The sequence below is a fragment of the Manis pentadactyla genome, chromosome X, assembly GCF_030020395.1.
Source record: "Manis pentadactyla isolate mManPen7 chromosome X, mManPen7.hap1, whole genome shotgun sequence".
NCBI lineage: Eukaryota > Metazoa > Chordata > Mammalia > Pholidota > Manidae > Manis > Manis pentadactyla.
In genome coordinates, this window is record NC_080038.1 from 76478814 (window position 1) to 76501125 (window position 22312).

A 22312-nucleotide genomic window follows, 5' to 3' on the forward strand; every position below is an offset into this window, starting at 1 on the left:
TTCTGCTGAGAAGTCTGATGACTGCCTGATGTTTTTCCTTTGTAGGTGGTATTTTTTCTCTGTATGGGTGCTTTTAGTACTCTGTCCTTGTCCTTGATATTTTCCACTTTAATTATGATATGTCTTGGTGTTTTCCTCCTTGGGTTTCTTGTGTTGGGAGATCTGTGTAGTTCCATGGCCTGAGAGCCTGTTTTCTTCCCCAGATTGGGGAAGTTTTCAGCACTTACTTCTTCAAAGGCACTTTTTATCCCTTTTTCATTCTCTTCTTTTTATGTTACTCCTATAATGTGAATATTGTTCCATTTGTAATGGTCACACAGTTCTCTTAATATTCTTTCTTTCCTAGATATCCTTTTTTCTCTGTCTCAGCTTCTCTGTATCCTGTTCACTGATTTCTATTCCATTCACTGCCTCCTGTACCTCACCTAATCTGCTTTTAAATCCTTTCGTTGTTTGTTTCATTTCAGTTATCTCCCTTCTGAATTCATGCCTAAGCTCTTGAGTATTTTTCTGTCACTCCATTAGCATGCTTATGACTTCTATTATGAATTCTTTTTCAGGAAGATTGGTGATTACAGTCTTACTGAGTCCTCTTTCTAGTGTTTGAGGGATTTTGGATTGAACAAGGTTCTTCTGCCTTTTCATAGTCCTGGAGCTATGGGAGTGGTTGCTGGAAAGTGGTGCGGGTGTCAGCTTGGAGAAAAATGTCCCTTCCTGCTTGCTAGTCACCATGCATGTATTCACTGTCTGTGCTGGTAAACTGCATGCAGGGAGTGGCCTCTGGTTTAATCCCCTAAACTGCTGTGTGGTTGGTGGCCTTCAGGATGGCCTAGGGTCATGGTGGTGGTCACAGGTGAGTGGTGCGTGTTCCACCATAATAACAAAGCCCCTACATGGCTCCCAGTCTCAGTGCTCATCTCAGCTGTCTGTGCTGGTGAACCACATGCATGGAGCGGCCTCCAGGTTAATACCCTAAACTGCTGTAGGCAGGGTGGCCCTCAGGATGGCCTGGGATCATGGCGGGGTTTGCATGTCCTGCTGTGGTAACCCATCCCCTTCGAGGCTCCAAGTTTCAGCACCCATCTCTGCTGTCTGTTCCAGTAAACAGTGCACAGGGAGCAGCCTCTGGGTCTGGGCTGGTTAGCTACATGCAGGGAAAAGCCTCTGCATCAAGCTGTGTAGTTGCTGTAGGTGGTGCTGTCCTCTGGCTGGTCTGCAGCAATGGCAGGGAGAGCTGGTTTGTGCATAGATGCCAGTGGGAAGGAAGGAGTGGCAGGCTGCTTATTGTGTTGAGTGGCCTCAGGGCTGTATTGACAACCAGGGGGATAGGGTGCCTGAAGCTCCTGAAGTTCCCAGCATGGTGGGCTGAGTGTGCCAGGATGATTTTGTCCACCTGTTCCTTCTCCCAAACCCTTGTTCCCCTAGTATCCCTCTGACCATTAAGAGGTCTCTTAAAGCACCTGCTTTTCTTTTGTCTCAGGGCAGCCATTTGTGGGAACCTGCTCACAGTCTTAGTCTCAAACTCTGCCTTTTAGCCGTCCTATCTCCAGAGCACCATGCAATGTGGGTCCATGCTCTTCTGGTAGATTTCTAGGGCTGGATATTTAGCAGTCCTGTGCTTCAACTCCCTACCCACTCTGATTCTTTCCTCCCACTGGTGAGTTGGGGCTGGGGAGTTCTTGGGTGCTGCTGGCTCATGGCTTTTTACCTTACCCTTTTCCATAAGATGTTGACTTTTCCCAGATGTAGATTGGCTAGTGTACAATTTCTTCTGGTCACTATTTTAGGAATAGTTGTATTTGCTGTATTTTCAAAATATATGTGGTTTTGTCAGGAGATTTCTACCACGCTAGTCACACCACCATATTTTTCTCTCTCCCTGAGCTATTTTACTTTTAACAGTGTATTCTAAGGAAATAAGTGTGGTTGGGTACAAACACAGTGATGGTCACCATGTGCTGTTCATAATTGAGAAAATGGAAGCAACCTGGTTGGAGAAATCATTAGGACCTCTCCCCACAATAAATACTATAAAGCCACTAAAAATGAAGTGGAGGAAGAGTTGGCAATAAATAAAATATTTATGATCTATTGGAAAGGAGAAATGAAGGTGTAACAACACCTATTATGTAGGTACATGGTGATCTTAATTTTGTGAAAGGAAAAAAGTGTGCATTTTTGTGCAGAAAGAAGAGAGTGACCCTATTTACACCAAAGCATTGCCACTGTTATTTCTGGATGGAATTGTAGGCAATATTTATTTTTCTTCCTTTTGCCTAACTTTACTTATTTTAATAATTTTCATATTTTTCCATTTGCTTATTTAATTTAAATATTTTCTATGTTTTTCCATTTGTTTAAATATTTTCTATAATGAACATGTATTGCTCATTGTAATAGGAGAAAAGTGATATAAATAAATTTCAAATAGCATGATATAAAACCATATAGTACATTTTCAATTTTGGAAAAGGGCATGTGTATGTGCATCACACACACACATATATACACTGGGGTAGGATTATTTCTAATTTTTTAATTATACTTTCCATTGTTTTCAATAAAGAACATCGATTTTTTTGTGATCAAAATTCAATATTCTAAAAATGAGAAAGAAAAAGTAAAAGAAAGAAAAATTAATTCAGGTAAAGAAGTCTACTAAAAAGCTCTCTGTTATGAGCTAGTTCTCAGAAAAGGGTGTCTACAAGGTAATCCCCTGTCTTAGATTAACCCCACCTCAATGCCTTAGAAAAATAGGGCAGCAATGTTTCTCTCTTTTCTTTCTGCATTGTTCTATCATGGATATTTGGATAAATACAGTTGGGAGTTCTCAGCCCCTTGGTAACTGACATTGTATTTCACCATAGAAAGCAGAACAAAGTATTTATTTAAGATTTTTCCAACATTCCTTCCCATAGAAAGACATATCCCTGTGCCCCTCATGGGTGTAAAGGATGATTGAGGAAAACATGATTGATCCAGGAACTCACGTATGAGTACCTAGAGAATTACAGTTTAAGATAATCAGGGAAACTTTACCAGAATTTTAATGCAAAGTCCACTGTGAATTCAATTTATTCTTTTATGAGATGGTTCGTCGACAGAGGAAACTTTATTTATTAGATATTTCAAATCACAGGCATTTCAAGTCCTATGTAATCAACAACTAAATGAAAGGAAAGGAGGGAAAATAGTCATCAGGTTTAACTTTCAGAACTATTAGTACTGATGCTCCAAGAAGAGGGGTTATATTGCTCATCAACAAGATCATTAGTGGGATCATTCCTTACAGGTTTTCCTTATATTTCTGTTCTCACTTGCTCATAACTTTTTATCAAGTTCTGTTTACCAGCAACATATTCATCCATGGTTTTGTTATTTTATAAGATGTAAATCAAAACTGCTTTGAGATATCTAAAATAAAAGTGTGAAGTGATACAGCTGAATAAGACATGTTTTCTTTTCCTTATAAGCAACTTCCACATTAGTGAGTTTGAAAGCTAAACACTGTCATTTTGCCTGGTTATTCCTCAAGAAAAGTAGCTCTGCTAATTGGAAAACAAATAAGTAGAATTGTTAATCAGTGAAAATTCTAGAGGACATTCTATGTGGTGGCCAGAGTCTCACAATAACTATGCAGATTTATCTTCCATGAACACACACACAAAATAGCTCAAAAGAAGCTTTGTTATAAAATTTAATATTATAGATATCAATTGTTCCCCTACTTTAAACAATTTGCTTGTCATGATAGTAAAAACCTTTAAAATTGCTCAATCATAAATATATTTTGGTAGACAAAGAACTAAAATTTAAGGAGGTAAATCATCTATTACTTTCATTAGAGTTTGTATTTGAGTGAAGGGTGAATCCAGGTAACTTTTTCTTTATCAATCCCAACCACACCTCCTTTCTCTTTTCCACACAGGGAAGGAAAAGAAAATGGGAGAAGCATATGTGAGAGGTAGATGGTGAAAGTTAAAGGTAAGTCAGAAGCTCTGTATCAGGAAAGTACCTACTCTCAGAAGTGAAAGAATGGAATCAAAATTGCTAAACTGTCAGTAATGCTTTTTGGTGACATTGGATAAACCTGCTTTTTACTGTGTCTTAAACAGTAATACTTAATTTTGCTTGGAGAGTTTTTTCTAGAGAATTTTAATATGATTTCTAATTGACTTTAACATATAAAATATAACCACTATTTTAAAGACATTTTTTCTTCTTAGACTTTAGAAGACTACCCCTATTGTGTCAACAGCCATATTATAAAATACCCTAAATTTCAGTTAAGTGTTGTAAATAGAATGGGCAGCTACTCTGATTATTCTGTCTCTGTATTTCTGAGATGTAACTCATTGAAATCTTAAAGTAAACATGCATTTAAGTACATTTTCATAACTGGAAGTGAATATGCTTAGCATATTTTCAAGGTATGATATTAGACTATGCCATATGATAAAATACATGCCATCATCACAAAAGATTCACACAAATCAATCAGATTAGTATTCTCCATCAGCAAAAAGGGGAAGAGAATAGGACAGAAATAGTAGGAAACAGAAAAAAAATATTGTTTTGAATATTTGAAAATTCTTTTGTGCTTTTTGGTTCAATTTCTGATGAGACTAAAAGGTCACTGTGCAGTTATAAAAAATAAGTCACTGAGAGGAATTCCAAACAATCTCACTTCCCACCAAGTGTTTTTTGATTCATGCTTAAATTCTTTCTCCTTTTTTCTAATTAGGTCTTGATTGCTATTCTAGCTGTCTAGTGAACACATTATGAAATGACAATGGATATCAATGTTCCACTAGCAACCTTAAAACTAACTCACTTTTTTCTACTAATTAATTATTTTTTAAAATTCCATTTTAGGTGGGGGAGTGGGAGTTGTGGAATGAATCTCCTCTTAGGGGCTTAAACAATTTCCTTTTATCAGATTATTTCCTCACAGCTCTCCCACCTAACCGAAGAAACACACAAATTTCCATTATCTCTCATATAGCTGCCAATCATCATTCCCTAAGGGTCTATTCATGAATCACTGAAAATATTCAAGTATTCCCAGACATATACAATTTAGTAAAGGCTAATAGAGGACATAAATGGTTTAATGGACCAAAAAAGATTACAGATATGGGGTTTGGAGAGTTTCAAGATGGTGGCATGAGATGTGAGACAGAGAACTCCTCTTAAAACCACATATACCACAAAAATATAGTTAATGCAAGTAATCCTAAAAGAGCAATGGAAAAGAAGGCTGTGCCAGACTGCATACACCTGGAGAAAAGAATAAACCTCATGGAACAGGGGAATGTACCAAAGCCTTAATCCGGCGGGACCCAAGCCCTTGTCCCACCCCAGCTCACTGGCAGGAGAAATAGAAAGAGAGGGGAGGGGGTGGAAAGCTAGGACTGCTGAACACCCAGCCCTGGAGATCTGCTTTGGGAGCACAAACCTACATTGCATGGTGCTCTGGAGATTAGTGTGGTTGGAAATTTAAAACAGGCAGAATATTTGGAGAGACTGAGATTCCAGCCATTTGTGAAGAACAGGGATCCACATCTGGCTACTCTGGGACAAAGAAAACACAGGTGGTCTGAGAGGCTTCCTAGGAGTGACAGGGCTGCTGAAGGGGCAGGGTTTGCATGGGGCCTTCTGTGTGGGGTAAGGGATAAGTGTACAAGGTTGTCTGGCTGTGCTCTGCCCACAGGTTGGGAACTTTCAGGAGCTTCAGATGCTCCATTACCCTGGCTGGCTACTCAGCTCTGACGACCCCCACTGTGATATGGAGCCTGATGCATCTTCCTCCTGTCCTGTCAGCACCAGATTGCAAAATGGCAGTCCCTGCCCTGATGGCATGCCAGCCAGAGGGAGGCCACATGTACAGCATCTATAAATGCAAAGCACAGAGGCTTACACCTGTGTGCTCAGCTCACTGGTTCTGACTGTGGAGACATTCACTGCAGCTGGAAAGCAGGAAACAGCTCTCTCCTCCACCCAGTTATCAGTGATGCTCCCCTGGGACCACTGATATCACTTCACGGGGCTGATCAGTTCCCTAGACTAGAGCTTCTGGGCACTAGAGGGCACCACATAGAAATATGAACTGTCAGAGGAACCTGGTTCAGACCAAAATATCACAAATACTTGAAAAAGGCCCAAGTGAAACTGAACTCACCAATGTTCCTGAAAGAGAGTTCATAATAAGAATCATAAACATGATCATGGAGGTACAGAAAAATATTCAAAAACTCAGGGCCTAATTTAGGATGGAGATTCAATCATCAAGAAATTCCATATCTGAATGAAACATATAATAAAGGGATTTAAAACAGATTAGGTATAGTAGAAGAGATGGTAAATGGAATAGAAATTAGAGAAGAGGAATACAAAGAAGCTGAGGCACAGAGAGGAAAAAGTATCTCTAGGAATGAAAGAATATTGAGAGAACTGTGTTACCAACCTAAACGGGACAATATTCCCATTATAGGGGTACCAGAAGAAGAGAGAGGAGAAAAAGGGATAGAAACTGTGTTTGAAGAAATAATTGCTGAAAATTTTCCCAATCTGGGGAAGGAAATAGTCACTCAGGCCAAAGAAGACCACAGATCTCCAAACACAAGAGATCCAAGGAAGAAAATATCAAGATATATAAGAATTAAAATGGCAAAGATCAAGTACAAGGACAGAGTATTAAAAGCAGCCAGAGAGAAAAAAAAAGATCACCTATAAAGGAAAACCCATCAGACTATCATCAGACTTCTCAGCAGAAAACATACAGGCTAGAAGGGAGTAACATGACATTCATTTAAATTTAAAGGAGGAATTAAACAGTTTCCAGAAAGGAAAAGTTGATGGAATTTTCCTTCCACAAACCATGTCTACAGTGTATTTTGGAGGGACTGCTCTAGATGGAAGTGGTCCTATGGCTATATAGCTGTCATCAGAAAAAATAAAACCACAGTAAAGGAAATAGACCAATTAATTACTAACCAAATGCAGAAATAAATCAGCTACCCAGAAAGTCAGTCAAGGGATACACAAACAGGATAGAATATGACACCTAACATAAAGAGTGGAAGAGGAAGAAAAAGAAGGGGGGAAAATCTTCAGACTGTGTCTATAATAGAATAATAAGCAAATTAAGTTAGACTGTTAGGTAGTAAAGAAGCTGTCCTTGAACATTTGGTAAACATGAACCCAAAGCCTGCAGTGGCAATAAGTACATATCAACAGATAATCACCCTAAATGTAAATAGACTGAATGCACCAATAAAAATACACAGAGTGACAGAATGGATAGTAATGATATACACAGACTAAAAGTGAAGGGATGAAAAAAGATCTTTCATGCAAACAATAAGGAGAAAAAAAGAGGAGGTGCAATACTTGTATCAGACAAAATAGACTTCAAAACAAAGTAACAAGAGACAGAAAAGGACATTAAATAATGATAAAGGTGTCAGTCCAAAAAGAGGATATAACCATTATAAATATCTATGCACCCAACATAGGAGCACACAAATATGTGCAACAAATATTAACAGAATGAAAGGGGGAAATCAAATGCAATGCATTCATTTTAGAGACTTCAACACACCACTCTCCAAAGGACAGATCAACCAGACAGAAAATAAGTAAGGACACAGAGGTATGGAAAGAAGACATCAGAACAGATGGACCTAACAGATATCTACAGCATACTCCACCCAAAAGCAAAAGGATACACACTCTTCTCAAATGCACATGGAACATTTTCCCGAATAGAAGACATACTAGGCCTCAAAAAGAGCCTCTACAAATTAAAAAAGATTTAAATTGTACCAACCAACCTGTCAGATAACTAAGGTGTTAAATTAGAAATAAATTGTGCAAAGAAATCAAAAAGGCCCACAAACACATGGAGGCTTAACAACGTGCTCCTAAATAATCAATGGATCAGTTTCCAAATTAAAACAGAGATCAAACAACATATGGAGACAAATGAAAACAACAGCTCAACACCCCAACTTCTGTGGGATGCAGCGAAGGCAGTTCTAAGAGGAAAGAATATAGCAATTCAGGCCTATCTAAAGAAAGAAGAAAAATTGGAAGTGAACACTTTAAATTCACGATTAATGAAACTCAAAACAGAACAAATGAGACCCAAAGTCAGTAGAAGGAGGGGCATAAAAAATATCAGAGGACAAATAAATAAAATTGAGAAGAATAAAACAGTAGAAAGAATTGATGAAACCAAGAGCTGATTCTTTGAGAAAATAAACAAAATAGATAATCCTCTAGCCAGACTAATCAAGAAAAAAAGAGAGTCTACACACACAAACAAAATCAGAAATGAGAAAGGAAACATCCCTGTGGACACCACCGAAATGCAAAGAACTATTAGAAAATACTATGAAAAATGGTATGCTAACAGATTGGATAATCTAGAAGAAATGAACAACTTTCTAGAAAAATACAACCTTCCAAGAATGATCGAGGAAGAAATAGAAAATCTGAACAGAGCAATTACAAGCAATGAAATTGAATTGGTAATCAAAAAAGTATGCAAGGACAAAACTTGCGGACCAGATAGCTTCACTGCTGAATTTTATCAGACATTTTTAGGAGAATTAACACTCATCCTCCTTAAGGTTTTCCAAAATGTACAAGAGGAGGGAAACCTCCAAACTCATTCTATTAGGCCAGCATCACTCTATTACCAAAACCAGGCAAAAACACTACAAAAAAAGAAAATTACAGACCAATATCCCTGATGAACACAGAGGCAAAAATACTCAACAAAATTTTAGCATACTGAATTAAAAAATACATCAAGAAGATCATACATCATGATCAAGTGGGACTTATTTCAAGGCTGCAAAGAGGATACAATATTCAAAAATCAATCAACATCATATACCACATCAACAAAAAGGACAAATATCACATGATGAATCTCCATAATTGCTGAAAAGTCATTTGACAAGATTCATTGTCCATTCTTGATAAAACCTCTCAACAAAATGGGTGTAGAGGGCAAGTACCTCAACCTAATAAAGGCCTTATATAACAAACCCACAGCCAACATCATACTTAAGAGTTAAAAGCTGAAAACTATTCCTCTAATATTGGGAACAAGACAAGGATGCCCACTTTCAACACTTTTATTCAACATAGCACTAGAGATCCTAACCATGGCAATCAGAAACACAAAGAAATAAAAGATTGGCAAGGAAGAAGTTAAACTGTCCCTGTTTGCAGATGCCATGATATTTTACATAAAACTCCCTAAAGAATCCACTCCAAAAGTACTAGATCTAATTTCTAAATTCAGCAAAGTTGCAGAATAGAAAATACATAGAAATCTGTTGCATTCTTATGTACTAACAATGAACTAGTAGAAAGAGAAATCAAGAAAAGAATTCCATTCACAATTGCATCAAAAAGGATAAAATTCCTATGTATAAACCTAACCAAGAAGTGAAAGACCTATACCCTGAAATCTAGAAAACATGAGAGAAATTAAAGAAGACACTAATAAAAGGAAATGCATCCCATGCTCATGTGTAGGTGGAATTAATGTTGTCAAAATGGCCATCCTGCCTAAAGCAATCTACAGATTCAATGCAATCCCTATCAAAATACAGATAGCATACTTCAACAAACTAGAACAAATAGTTCTAAAATTCATATGGAAACACAAAAGACCCTGAGTAGCCAAAACAATCCTTAGAAAGAAGAATAAAGTGGGGGGAATTATGTTCCCCAACTTCAACCTTTACTACAAAACCATAGTAATCAACATAATTTTGTACTGGCCAAGAACAGAGCCATAGATCAATGGAATATAATAGAGTCCAGATATAAACCCACACATATATGGCCAGTTAATATATGATAAAGGAATCATGGCTATACAATGGAGAAATGACAGTCTCTTCAACAACTGGTGTTGGCAAAACTGGACAGCTACATGTAAGAGAATGAAAATGGATTATTGTCTAACTCCATACACAGAAGTACACTCAAAATGGATCAAAGACCTGAATGTAAGTCATGAAACCATAAAACTCTTTGACGAAAATATAGGCAAAACTCTCTTGAATGTAAACATGAGCAACTGTTTCATGAAAATATCTCCTTGCGCAAGAGAAACAAAAGCAAAAAATGAACAAATGGGACTACATCAAACTAAAAAGATTCTGTACAGTAAAGGCCACCATCAGTAGAACAAAAAGGCATCCTACAGTATGGGAGAATATATTTGTAAATGACATATCTGAGTATGGGTTAACATTCAAAATATATAAAGAGCTCACATGCCTCAACAACCAAAAAACAAATAACCCAATTAAAAAATGGGCAGAGGATCTGAACAGACATTTCAAAGAAGAAATTCAGATGGCCAACAGGCACATGAAAAAATGCTTCTCATCACTAATTATCAAGTAAATGCAAATGAAAACCACAATGAGATATCACCTCACAACAGTTAGGTGGCCAACATTCAAAAGATAAGCAACAACAAATATTGGTGAGGATGTGGACAAAGTGGAACCCTCCTACACTGTTGGTGGTAATGCAAAGTAGTCCAACCATTGTGGACTACTACATAAAGCAGTAAGGAGATTCCTCCAAAAACTAAAGAAAGAAATATTTGACCCAGGATTTCTACTCCAAGGAATTAACCCAAAGAAAACAAAATCCCAGATTCAAAAAGACATATACACCTCTATGTTTATTGCAGCACTATTTGCAATAGCCAAGACATGTAAGCAATCTAAGTGTCCATCAGTAGACAAATGGATAAAGAAGAGGTGATACATATACACAATGGAATATTTGTACACACCCCAGCAATTAACTTTGCTGTTGTTTAGTTTCTGCTTAAGCTTGACTTATAAACAAAACTAATCTCAGAGAAAAGAACAATATGTTTACTGCTTCAGTTTGGTTAATAGCCGAAACGATTCTAATAGGTACAACAAAGTGTTCATTCATGGAATCTGGTGTTGATGCCGGGGTTCTTGTTCATGGATCTGTAGAATGAACTTCACAACCACTCAAGGTAGGAGAGCAAGGTAGAGGCTTTTATTTAAAGATGAAGTGAAAGGACAGAACTCCTGGCTCATGCCTGGAGGGGACAAGAGAGTGTGTGATATTGCGTTGTCTAGGGGTTTTATAGGCAACTGAGGATTTTTGGGAATCAGATAAAGAGCTTAGGGCTGTGGACTTGTTAAGTAGTCCCTGAGTACTTAGAATTAACTTAACATAAGAAACTTCCTGCTCTGATGATTTCTCCCTGAGATACCAGTGTCTTGGTCTTGGAGCATATCAAACAAAGCTGCCTGCTCAGCCCCCAAGGTGGGCTGACGTATGGTTTGCTAAAGAGTAAGTTAAGAATCTTACTTCTTAACTTCCTGGGTATTAAAATGCAATCTTATCTTTAAGGTGGAATCTATCCTGCCTTTTAGTATGTTGTTTACTGCTGTGTGTGCATGCTAAACTAGTTGCCTGGTTTTCAAATCACCTCATCAGATCTGAAGGAGGAAAGACAACACATAGGCCTGGGCCTTTTAGTGTGCTAAAGTGAATCTTACACATGATTACAAATGAATAGCATAATAAAAGCATGTGCTACTCTTCTTTATCTGGGAAATATTAACTGATCTCACTGAAGAATGACCCTAGAGCTTAATGTTTAACACAGAGTTTTGGTAGGGGGATTTTCTTGTATGTAGTTACATTGCACTGATTGTAAATATCTTGCTTTGCTTTTTCCAGAGGCCCTCATCCTATTCTAAACATTCCATTGAAAAACAAATACCTACTTTGACAACATTGCTAGAATCACTAACTTGAACACTAATTTCTTTGAAAAATAGAGTTGAATCTCCTCTAGTTAAGGAAAACGATAAACACATCTATCTGGTAAAGACTTTTGACAGTAAAGAAAGGGAGCTTGTCCCTACAGCCCCTCCTTTACCTCCATATCAGGAAATTCCGTGTAAGTCAACCGTTCCCATTCCTCAAGTTTCAGTAATAGCTCAATCCATCTTAAGTGCATGAAGAGAGGGGGATATTGATGCTTTCTCACGGCCTATTTCAGCTTCTGCATTTCCTGTCACTGTACAACAAATGCCTGCTAATGATCAATATCCTCAGGGATATCAGCAGTTCGAATATACTCCCTTATCTTTTAAAGTTATAAAGGACTTGAAACAAGCAGTAACTATGTATGGAATGCGATCTAATTATGTTAAAGAGCTATTGCAAGGATTAGCACAAGAATACTGCTTAAGTCCCTATTGCTGGGGTATGTTAGCTAGAACAGTGGCCTTTACCAAAAGAGAAGCTTCAAGCATTAGAGCAATTAATACAAGAATAGCTGTCTGCTGGACATATAGAATAATCTGTTAGTCCATGGAATTCTCCTATTTTTGTTATTAAGATAAAATCAGGAAAATGGAGAATGCTGACAGAGTTAAGAAAAATAAATGCTGTTATTCAACCTACAGGTCCTCTACAACATGGACTGCCACAACCCAGTATGATTCCCCTTGATTGGAATATTAAAATAATTGATTTAAAAGATTGCTTTTTCACTATTCCATTACAACCTTCTAATTGTGAAAAATTTGCTTTTACTGTTCCATCTCCCAATAATTATAAACCTACTGCTTGATATCAACGGAAAGCTTTAACTCAAGGAATGTTAAATAGCCCTATATTATGCCAATACTTTGTTAATCAACCTTTAGAAAAATTAAGGAGAAAATTTCCTGATTCCCTAATTATTCATTATATGGATGATATTTTAATTGCTCATAAAAATTTGCCCACCTTGCAAATCCTCTATGAGCAAGCTGTTACAGAATTAACCAATTATGGTCTTATTATTGCTTCTGAAAAGGTACAGAATAGTACTCCATATAATTATTTAGGAAATATAATTGAAAGAACAAAAATTTCCAATAAGGAGAGATAGTCTCCGGACTTTAAATGATTTTCAGAAGGTCTTAGGTGATATTAATTGGCTTCACCCTTCATTAGGAATTCCAACCTACTCTCTCAAGCACTTATTTGATACTTTGGGAATTCTGTATTAAACAGTTCTAGACAATTGTCACCTCAAGCTGAAAAAGAATTAGAATGGGTAGAAGAATATATGAGAAATAGTTATTTAGGTGTATTCATCAATATGATGTTGAGTTATTAGTCTTCCCTTCTGAGCATTCCCCTACTGGTATTTTATGGCAAAAAGGAAAAATTTTAGAATGTATTTTTTTTACCACATAAGGCATCAAAAAATAACTTACATATATAAAGTTTGTCAGTTAATTATTTGTGGGTGCTTACTATTGCCTGACTTGATTGCACAAATCCCTTCCCAAATTGTTGTTCCCGTTACTAACATCCAAATAGCTGACAACTGGAAATTGAATGATAACTCGCAAATTGCCTTTGCTAACTATATAGGAAATATTAATAATCATTTTCCAAAAGACAAACGTATTCAATTCCTTAAAAAAACTCAGTAGATTTGTAATGACATTTTTAAAATCATCCTATCCCCAAAGCTGATACTTATTACACAGATGTTAATAAAGAAGGCAAAGCAGGATATAGTGGAAAAACTACAAAAACTGTTCAAATTTCTTATTGCTCAGTACAAAAAGCTGAATTATATACTGTTATTATGTTATTACAAGATGTTTCAAATCCCCTTAATATTGTTACTGAATATATGGTAAAACATATTTACTCTGTTATTCTATTTGATAATGACACTGAATTATATCAATTATTTTGTACTTTGCAACAATTATTGTATGATAGACTTCATGATCTTTATATTACTCATACCTGAGCACATACCTCCATCACTGGACAAATGATTAAAGCTAATGAATATATTGATAAGTTACTTATTGGATCCCTATTGACTGCCAAGGCAAGGCATGAACAAACTCATGACAGAAAAGGTGTACAAGTTAAATTCCACCTCACTAAAGAACAGGTTCAAAATATTATTGGAGACTGTTGAGAATTAGGCTTGGGGTTGATTAATGATTGTGCATTGAGTCCCCTATACAGAATTTTATTGTTGTTAACAACCATTTGATCAATAAATATGAGAGATACCCTCTCAAAAAATTTTTTTTATTTATCATTGCCCTCAGTGTACTCAAATTCAAAGTAAATCTTATACCCCAGGAGTCAATTCAAGAGGATTGCACTCTAATGAACTGTGGCAAATGGATGTTACCCATATACAAGAATTTGGAAAATTATCTTTTGTTCATTGCTCAATTGTTACATATTCTGGTTTTAGATGGGCTTCTGCACTATCAGGAGAAAGGCTGATAATGTAATTCAACATTTACTAGAAGCTTTTAATGTCATGGGATTACCAGCTAAAATTAAAACAGATAATGCCCCTAGTTTTCTTTTTTCAAAATTACAAAGGTTTCTTTCCCAGTGGGATATTAAACATGTTACTGGGATTACATATAATCCTCAAGGATAGGCAATTATTGAAAGACATAATTGTACATTAAAAGAGATGTTGCTTAAACAAAAAGGGGTATATGGTGGCACAGAAACTCCCCGTATGAGAATAATAGGGCATTATTTACCCTGAATTTTTTTGAGTATAGACGATGCAGATTTATCAGCTGCTGACAGACATTGGGTGTGAGAAAAGTCTCCTGAAATAAATCGGCCTGTTTTTTATAAGAATGATATAGAATGGAAATCAGGGATGGTTCAGAGGTGGAGCCAAGGATATGCTTGTGTCATTACAGAAAAAGGAGCAACTGTGTGGATCCTGGTTAAAAAGATAAAACCCAAAAAATGAACAAAAGGCCTCGAATTGATGTTGAACCTCTACTTGATGAGATGCAAGCCATGATTATTGGAAGATCCAGAGTTCGAGTTCCATTAGCATGAACTCAAAAAGTGAATCCCCCAACATGGGGACAACTAAAAAAGATGACACAGGAAGCTGAAAAAATTATACAACAGACCGGATAAGCACACAATGCTTCAAATTTGTTCTTGGCTGTGATTGGTGTGGTCACCATAGGGGTAAGTTCTGCTAATGGCATTAATCATTCATATTGGGCTTACATTCCTAACTCCCCAATCAAGCGAGTTATTCATTGGCTCTCCAAAATGGTCCCAATATATGTTAATGATTCCAACTGGACTCCTGGTCCTTATGATATTCGTGGCCCATTAAGGCCAGGAGAAGAGGGCATAAAAATTGAAAATTATACAGTGGGAGTACAGGGGATACACATTTGTATTGGACATGAATACCATTGCTTGAAAATGCAACCAGCTGCATGGCTATCCATAGTCAAAAATGATACCAATAAAAAATTGCTCCTTCTTCAAGCATCTGGATTCCACAAAAAATTAATACAAGTGACATAGCAGATTATCCCCCTGATTTGCCCATCTGCACCCAGTCAACTGTTATGAAAATCAGTGAATGGGTGCACTGAATGAATTGTCAAGGAGAAATAGGTCAGGTTTTACTTAATACTTCCTATGGAAGTGTCATTGATTGGAGCCCTCAGGGGAGGGGCATGACCTAAAATGACACAAATATATTAATAGCACTAATTACACCATTGTCACATCATCTAATAGACTACTTATTGTCATGGAGGTGGAATGTCTCCTCCTGTCCCACATTTACCTTTTGGGCCCTTGCAATATCACTTATGGAAAATTCCCTCAGCTTTATGGGATCTGATAGCTTGGAAAGGCCATATTTGGAATGATAGTATTACAAAAAGTAGTCAGCTGAGTTCTATAAAAAACGAGTCATTATATTACAGCCTGTGTCAGATTGCCCTTTTAAAATTATGATTGGTCACACAGCGTGTATAATTTATCTGGGTATTCCATCTCCTGTGTAAATTGTTCATTCTATACTTGTATTAATAACTCTGCTCCTTTTTCCAGAAAATATAGTATTTATATTCTTAAGGCTAGAATAGGTCTCTGGCTTCCAGTTCAAATACGCCAAAAGTGGCAAGACTCTCCAAGCATGATGCTTCTCCAATATACTATTGACAATCTTCTGAAAAGAACTAAATAAATGATTGGATTAATCATTGCAGCTACCTTGGGAATCATAGCTATAACTGCAACTGCTGCAACCTCTGGAGTCACACTTTAGCAAAGCATTCAGACTGTTAACTTTGTTAATAATTGGTATTCTAATTCATCAAAATTGTGGACCACCCAAAGATGGATAGATAGTGAAATTAATGCACTATTGACTGATTTGCAACAAGCAGTTATTATGCCAGGAGATCAAATTGTTAGTTTGCAACATCAAATTTCTATGAAATGTGATTGAAATACAACTGGATTTTGTGTTACTCTTATACAATATAATCATACTTATTTTCTCGGGGATAATGGTAAAAAACATCTGTTAAATCATGGTAACATGACTCAAAAATTATTAAAACTTCAACAGCACATTATTGATACTTTCCAAGAACAATTGCAAGTATTAAGTGGTTCTAATCTACAGGAAAGTATTGCAGATGAAAAAAGTAATCTGGACCCGATAAAGTGTAGCAGTGGTTCTACTGCTACACTTAAAATAATTGTATTATATTTGTTATTTGTGTTTTGTATAGTCTGGAGAAGAGCTACCCAAAAACATCAACGTGCTCAACAGCAATCAGCAGTCTTCTAATTAATGTTACAAAAGATGCAAGCTAAACAAAAAGGGGGAAATGTAGACCCCCTAGCAATAAACTCTGGTGTAGTTTAGTTTCTGCTTAAGTTTGATTTATGACCAAAACTAATCTACTAGGAAGAACAAAGTGTTGATTTATAGAATCTGGTGTGAGTTATGAACAGTGTGCAACAGGAGCTGCAAACAGTTCTTGTGATCCTTCTGGGCAAACCCAGACAAGGAACATACTGTGAAACTCATGTAACCAAATGACAACACAATAGGCACAGAAAAATCATATCTAGTTCATGGTTGGTTGATTCATTGAGAAAGTACGTTCAATGATTATTAATCAATGATTGTTTTACTGCTTGCTGTAACCTAATAAAGATGCAGGGGCACACTGACTTAGTGCTTAGTCTCCAGAGGAAATCTAAGCCCTCTGCATTAAACATCATTATGACTCGGTTTCTCATTTTCATGGTCCCCAACTGCAACAAGTATTATTCAGCCATAAGAAGGGAATAAATCCTACCATTTGCAACAACATGGATGGAGCTGGAGAGTATTATGCTTAGTGAAATAAGCTAGGCAGAGTAAGACAAGTACCAAATGATTTCACTCATCTGTGGAGCGTAACAGCAAAGCAAAACCTGAAGGAACAAAATAGCGTCAGACTCACAGAACCCAAGAATGGATAGTGGTTACCAAAGGGAAAGAGGGTGGGGTTGGTGGGTGAGAAGGGAGGGAGAAGGGGACTAAGGGGTATTATGATTAACACACATAATATGGGAACATGGGGAAGGCAATATAGCACAGAGAAGACAAGTAGTGACTCTTCAGCATCTTACTATGCTGATGGACAGTGATTGTAATGGGGTAGGTGGTGGGGTCTTGATAATAGGGGAGAATGTAGTAACCACAATGTTGCTCATGTGAAACCTTCATAAGATGGTATATCAATGATACCTTAATAAAAAAAAGAACACTTAACATGATTTATCTCTTAACAAGTTTTTAAGTATACAATCCCTTATTGCTAACTGTAGGTACCATGCATCTCTGGAACTTATTCCTCATGTATAACTAATTTTATATCCACTGAATAACAGCTCCCTATATCCCTCTTCTCCATTCCCTGGTATCATCATTCTATTGTCCCCTTATGTACTTTTGACAGTTTTAGATGCATCTTGAGAGGAATTTCTACCCAATCTCTGTAAGACCATTGAGATAATGACTCATTTTCCTTCTGAAATCTCTCTTTCCTTGGTTTTAGTAATAACACTATCCTTTCTCCTGTATCTGAATGTTCTTTCAATGGCTCCCTTTCCTCCTCCAACCTCCAAATCTGGATATTTCTCAACACCCAGTGTTTGTCCATCTTCCTTTCTTGTTTTCTATGTCTCTCACTTAATACTGTTTTCTATTTCTATGGCTAGTCACTTTTTGGCCTCAATGTAGGTACCTTCCATATTTCTTCTCATGTCTTCACCCACCTTCTGAGTTCCAAACCCACATTATCCAGGGGTCTGCTGGACAGCTCCACATGGATGTCCTGATATCAACTAAAATTCAACACATGCAAAACTGAATTCATCTTCTCACATTATACTATCCATTTAATGCAGTATCAATAAAACACTTAAATGAATTTTTAAGGGTAAGATTGGGGAAAGCTATGAATAAGCAATTCTATATTTCATCAAGAATATAGTCAATAGCTCTGTAACATCTTTCTATGTTCTCAGATACTAACTACAGTACTTGGGGTGAGGATTTAATAATGTACATAGCTGTTGAATCACTATATTGTATATCTGAAACCAATACAATATTGTATAATAACTATACATCAATTAGAAAATAAAGGAATAATATAAAGTTCATCAGTGTGCTACAAGAGCTAAGACAGGATCATCAGAGCCCTACCAGATATTTAGATGTTTTATAAAGCCACAGTTACGCATAATCAGATCAATGCAACATAATAAGAAATCCAGAATTTGACCCACATGCACATGTATACATATATGTGTGTATATACATATATACACATACATTTGCTAAGAAAAAATTACATTTAAACTCAATACTGGATTATTCAACAAAGAGTGTAGGGGCAACTGGTTACTATTTGAAAAAAATAAATCAGGTATTTTCCATACACATCTTAGAGCAAAATAAATTATAGGTGGAATAAACATCAAGGAGTAAAAATGAAACCATAAGGATTCAAGAAGCAAATATAGGGGTATGGTTACATTGCAGTACAAGGAATGACTTTGTAATTATAACTTCAAAGTTAGAAACCATTAAGGAAAGGACTGGTATGTTTGCCAACATAAAAATTGCAGACAAAAGTTTTAACATCAGAAAACTCCATAAGAAAATGTAAAAGGCAAAAAATAAACTGGAAAATATAATATTAATATCTTGGTTAATAAAATAAAAACAAACAAAATGGGCTAATGCAAGATTATATCACAGATGCAAAAATACCATATATTGTATGATTCAGTTTATGTGAAATGCCTCGGAAAGACAAATTTATATTTTCAGAAAGCAGATCAGTGGTTGCCTGGGTCCAGAGATAGGAGTGCAGTTTGCAAGGTGGCTCAAGAAAATTTTTTAAAGTGATGAAAGTATTCTAAAATTAGATTTTGTTGATGGTTGTGGTTGCACAACTTTATAACATTTATTTAAAACATGGAATTCTACATTTATAATGGATGGATTTATGATATGTAAATTACAGTGTGATAAAATTGTTTATTAAAAAACGTGTCAGAAGAGAATTGGTTCTATGCTTGAAATCGAATGAAACATACCTCTCATGGGCAAATGGTATAATTATATATTATTACTTGAATTCTTATTTAGTGACACACTGTGAAACACTCTAAGGATAATCCAGCCTAATTCCCTTGTTTTGCAGATCAGGAAACTTAAGTCCGATGAATTAAATGCTTTATTCAAAGTCATAATCATCTAGTTGAAGATCCAGGACTTGCATCCAGGTTGCTGACCACTAGCCTGGTATAATTACATTATACCATATTCTCTTTCATTACAAGGAACTTATAATGCTCTTACATGAATCCACTAGAATTCTAATAAAATAAAAACAATCATGGACTTAATTATAATTATGGTTTGTTGTAATAACAATTTCTAAAGTTTGGAAATCATTATAATGGTAGATGAAATGTTCCTCATTGTGGTGACTTGATGTGGAAACTGTTCAGGCAGAGGCATTAAAAATCAAAAAAGTAAAATACAACAAATGTTAGTGAGGATCTGTAGAAAAGGGAGCCCTTGTATACCATTGATGGGAATGTAAACTGGTATAGACATTATGGAAAACAGTATGGAAGTTCTTTAAAAAATTAGAAATGGAATTACCATATGACCCAGCAATTTCTCTTTTGGGTATGTACCCAAATGAAATGAAATCAGTACCTGAAAGGGTATCTGAACGCTCATGTTCATTGTAGCATCATTCACAGTAGTCAAGATATGGAAACAACTTGACTCCATCATCAGATTAATGGATATATAGATTGTGGTGAATACATATACAAGGGAATATTATTCAGACTTAAAAAACGAGATCCCGCTATTTGCAATGATGTGGACTAACCTGGAGGATGTTATGCTAATTAAAATAAGCCAGACACAGAAAGAAAAATACTGCATGATCTCACTTACATGCGGAATTAAAAAAAAAAAGTCAAACAGAAGTAGAGTAGAATAGTAGTTACTGAAGTGGGAAGATGAAGAAAATGGGGAGATATTGGTCAAAGGGTACAAAGTCGCAATTATGTAGGATGAATAAGTAAGGAGATCCAATGTACAGTCTGATGATTATAGTTAACAATACTATATCACATACTGGAAATTTTCTAAGAGTAGATTTCAGGTGCTTTCACCACACACATGAAACTGAACTATATAAAGAAATGAATGTGTTAATGGGCTTGACTGTAGTAATCATTTCACTATGTGTATGTATATTAAAACTTGTGCACATTAAATATATATAATTATTAAAAAATAGAATAAAAATAAATCTACTTCTTTTCAAATATTTGACCAAATATTTTGAGGATTTTAGGTCTGAAGTACAGTAAGCTGAAAAGCAAGAAAAATGCATCAAATTTACAAGAGTTATCAGTAGGAGATTCAACATATAAAATACCTTGAGAGCTTCCTTCAGACAAACAGATGGATACTTCATCATTTCTGTCATTATCCTCTCCTACTTCAGTTCCGTCCTCTCCTGGTGTGAGTGCAGACAAAGAACCAGACTCGGGCTGCTCAGAAAAATCAGCAGGGCCTCCTCTTGGAGGAGGAACTTCAATCCCCATTAAACGATATTTCCTTCTTCGATTCCCAATCCAAGTCTTTATAAAAGAAACAGAGGAGGAAGCTTTATAAACATAGGAAGCTTAGCAGTTCTGGATATTAAAATAATGAATGGATGCTACATAAATATGATTGAAAGAAATAGTTACTAAGAATAATGAAATTTTATTATTACTCAATATGCTAAAATTAAAATATTTTTTTATTTTATATATCTTATTAGCAGAAAGATATTTATCTAAATATTCAGTTTCAAACAACTGTCAGTCCATGGCAGAAGGCCTTTTTGTTTTCATTTTTGTTTTTGTTTCTTTCTGCAGAAAATAACCCAGCAAATATTTCAAATGAAGCAGGAATTGGTTCTTTTTTTAAAGGGACCAGGCATACAGTTACAGCCATAGGTCATATCCCATTTCCAATCTTGCTCTTCCTAGGTGAAAATGTGCCTTCTATTAATTTTCTTTGACTCCATAATAGTTACCTGCATATTTCAAGCATTCTAAAATTTAATCTTATTAGATTTAGAATTAATCTTTTTGTATTAAAATAGTTTTAGAGTAACAGGAAGTGGCAACAGTAGGTTTCCTTTACTCTGTTTCCTTCAATTTACATTTTACATAATTACAGTGCAATAACAAAAACAGGAAATTTATAATTTACAATATGCATGCACAGTTCTAAGTTCCTTTATTACACCATTCTTCTTCCCCTTCTTCCCACCATCCCCAACCCCTGGATACTACTAATCTGTTTCCCACTTCTGTAAGTGTAATTTTGAGAATATAAATATTATATAAATGAAGTGATGCAGCATGTGATGTTTTGAAATTGTTTTTTTTCATTCAGCATAGTTTTCTGATTATTTATTCAAGTTGCATGTACCAATAGTTCATTCCTTTTATCAATCAGTATTATTCCATGATACTTATGTACCATTTTTTTCCATTTTCTTTGCAATATTTGTTTAACCATTCACTTACTGAAGGACATATGGGTTGTTTCCAATTTTTAGCTATTACATATATGCTTCTTTGAGCAGTCATATACAGGTTTTTGGGTGATACAAGTTCTCATTTTTCTAGGATAAATGCCTAAGAGTGCAATTGCTGGGTCTTATGCTAATTATGTGCTTAGTTTTATAAGAAACTGCCAGATTGTTTCCAGAAAAGTACCACTTTACATCCCTACCAATGATGTATGAGAGATCCAGTTTCTTGGCATTCTTGTCAGCATTTGGTATTGTCAGGAATT

General features: G+C 35.9%; 1 protein-coding gene across 1 annotated transcript in view; it reads right to left on the bottom strand.

The window, feature by feature from the left end:
* Positions 1-22312, bottom strand: part of HDX (highly divergent homeobox) — a 314801-nt gene that overhangs the window by 40170 nt on the left and 252319 nt on the right. The window contains exon 6 of the mRNA XM_057495440.1: positions 20895-21099. Coding sequence (XP_057351423.1) covers positions 20895-21099 — 205 coding nt within the window. The remainder of the gene's footprint in view (positions 1-20894; positions 21100-22312) is intronic.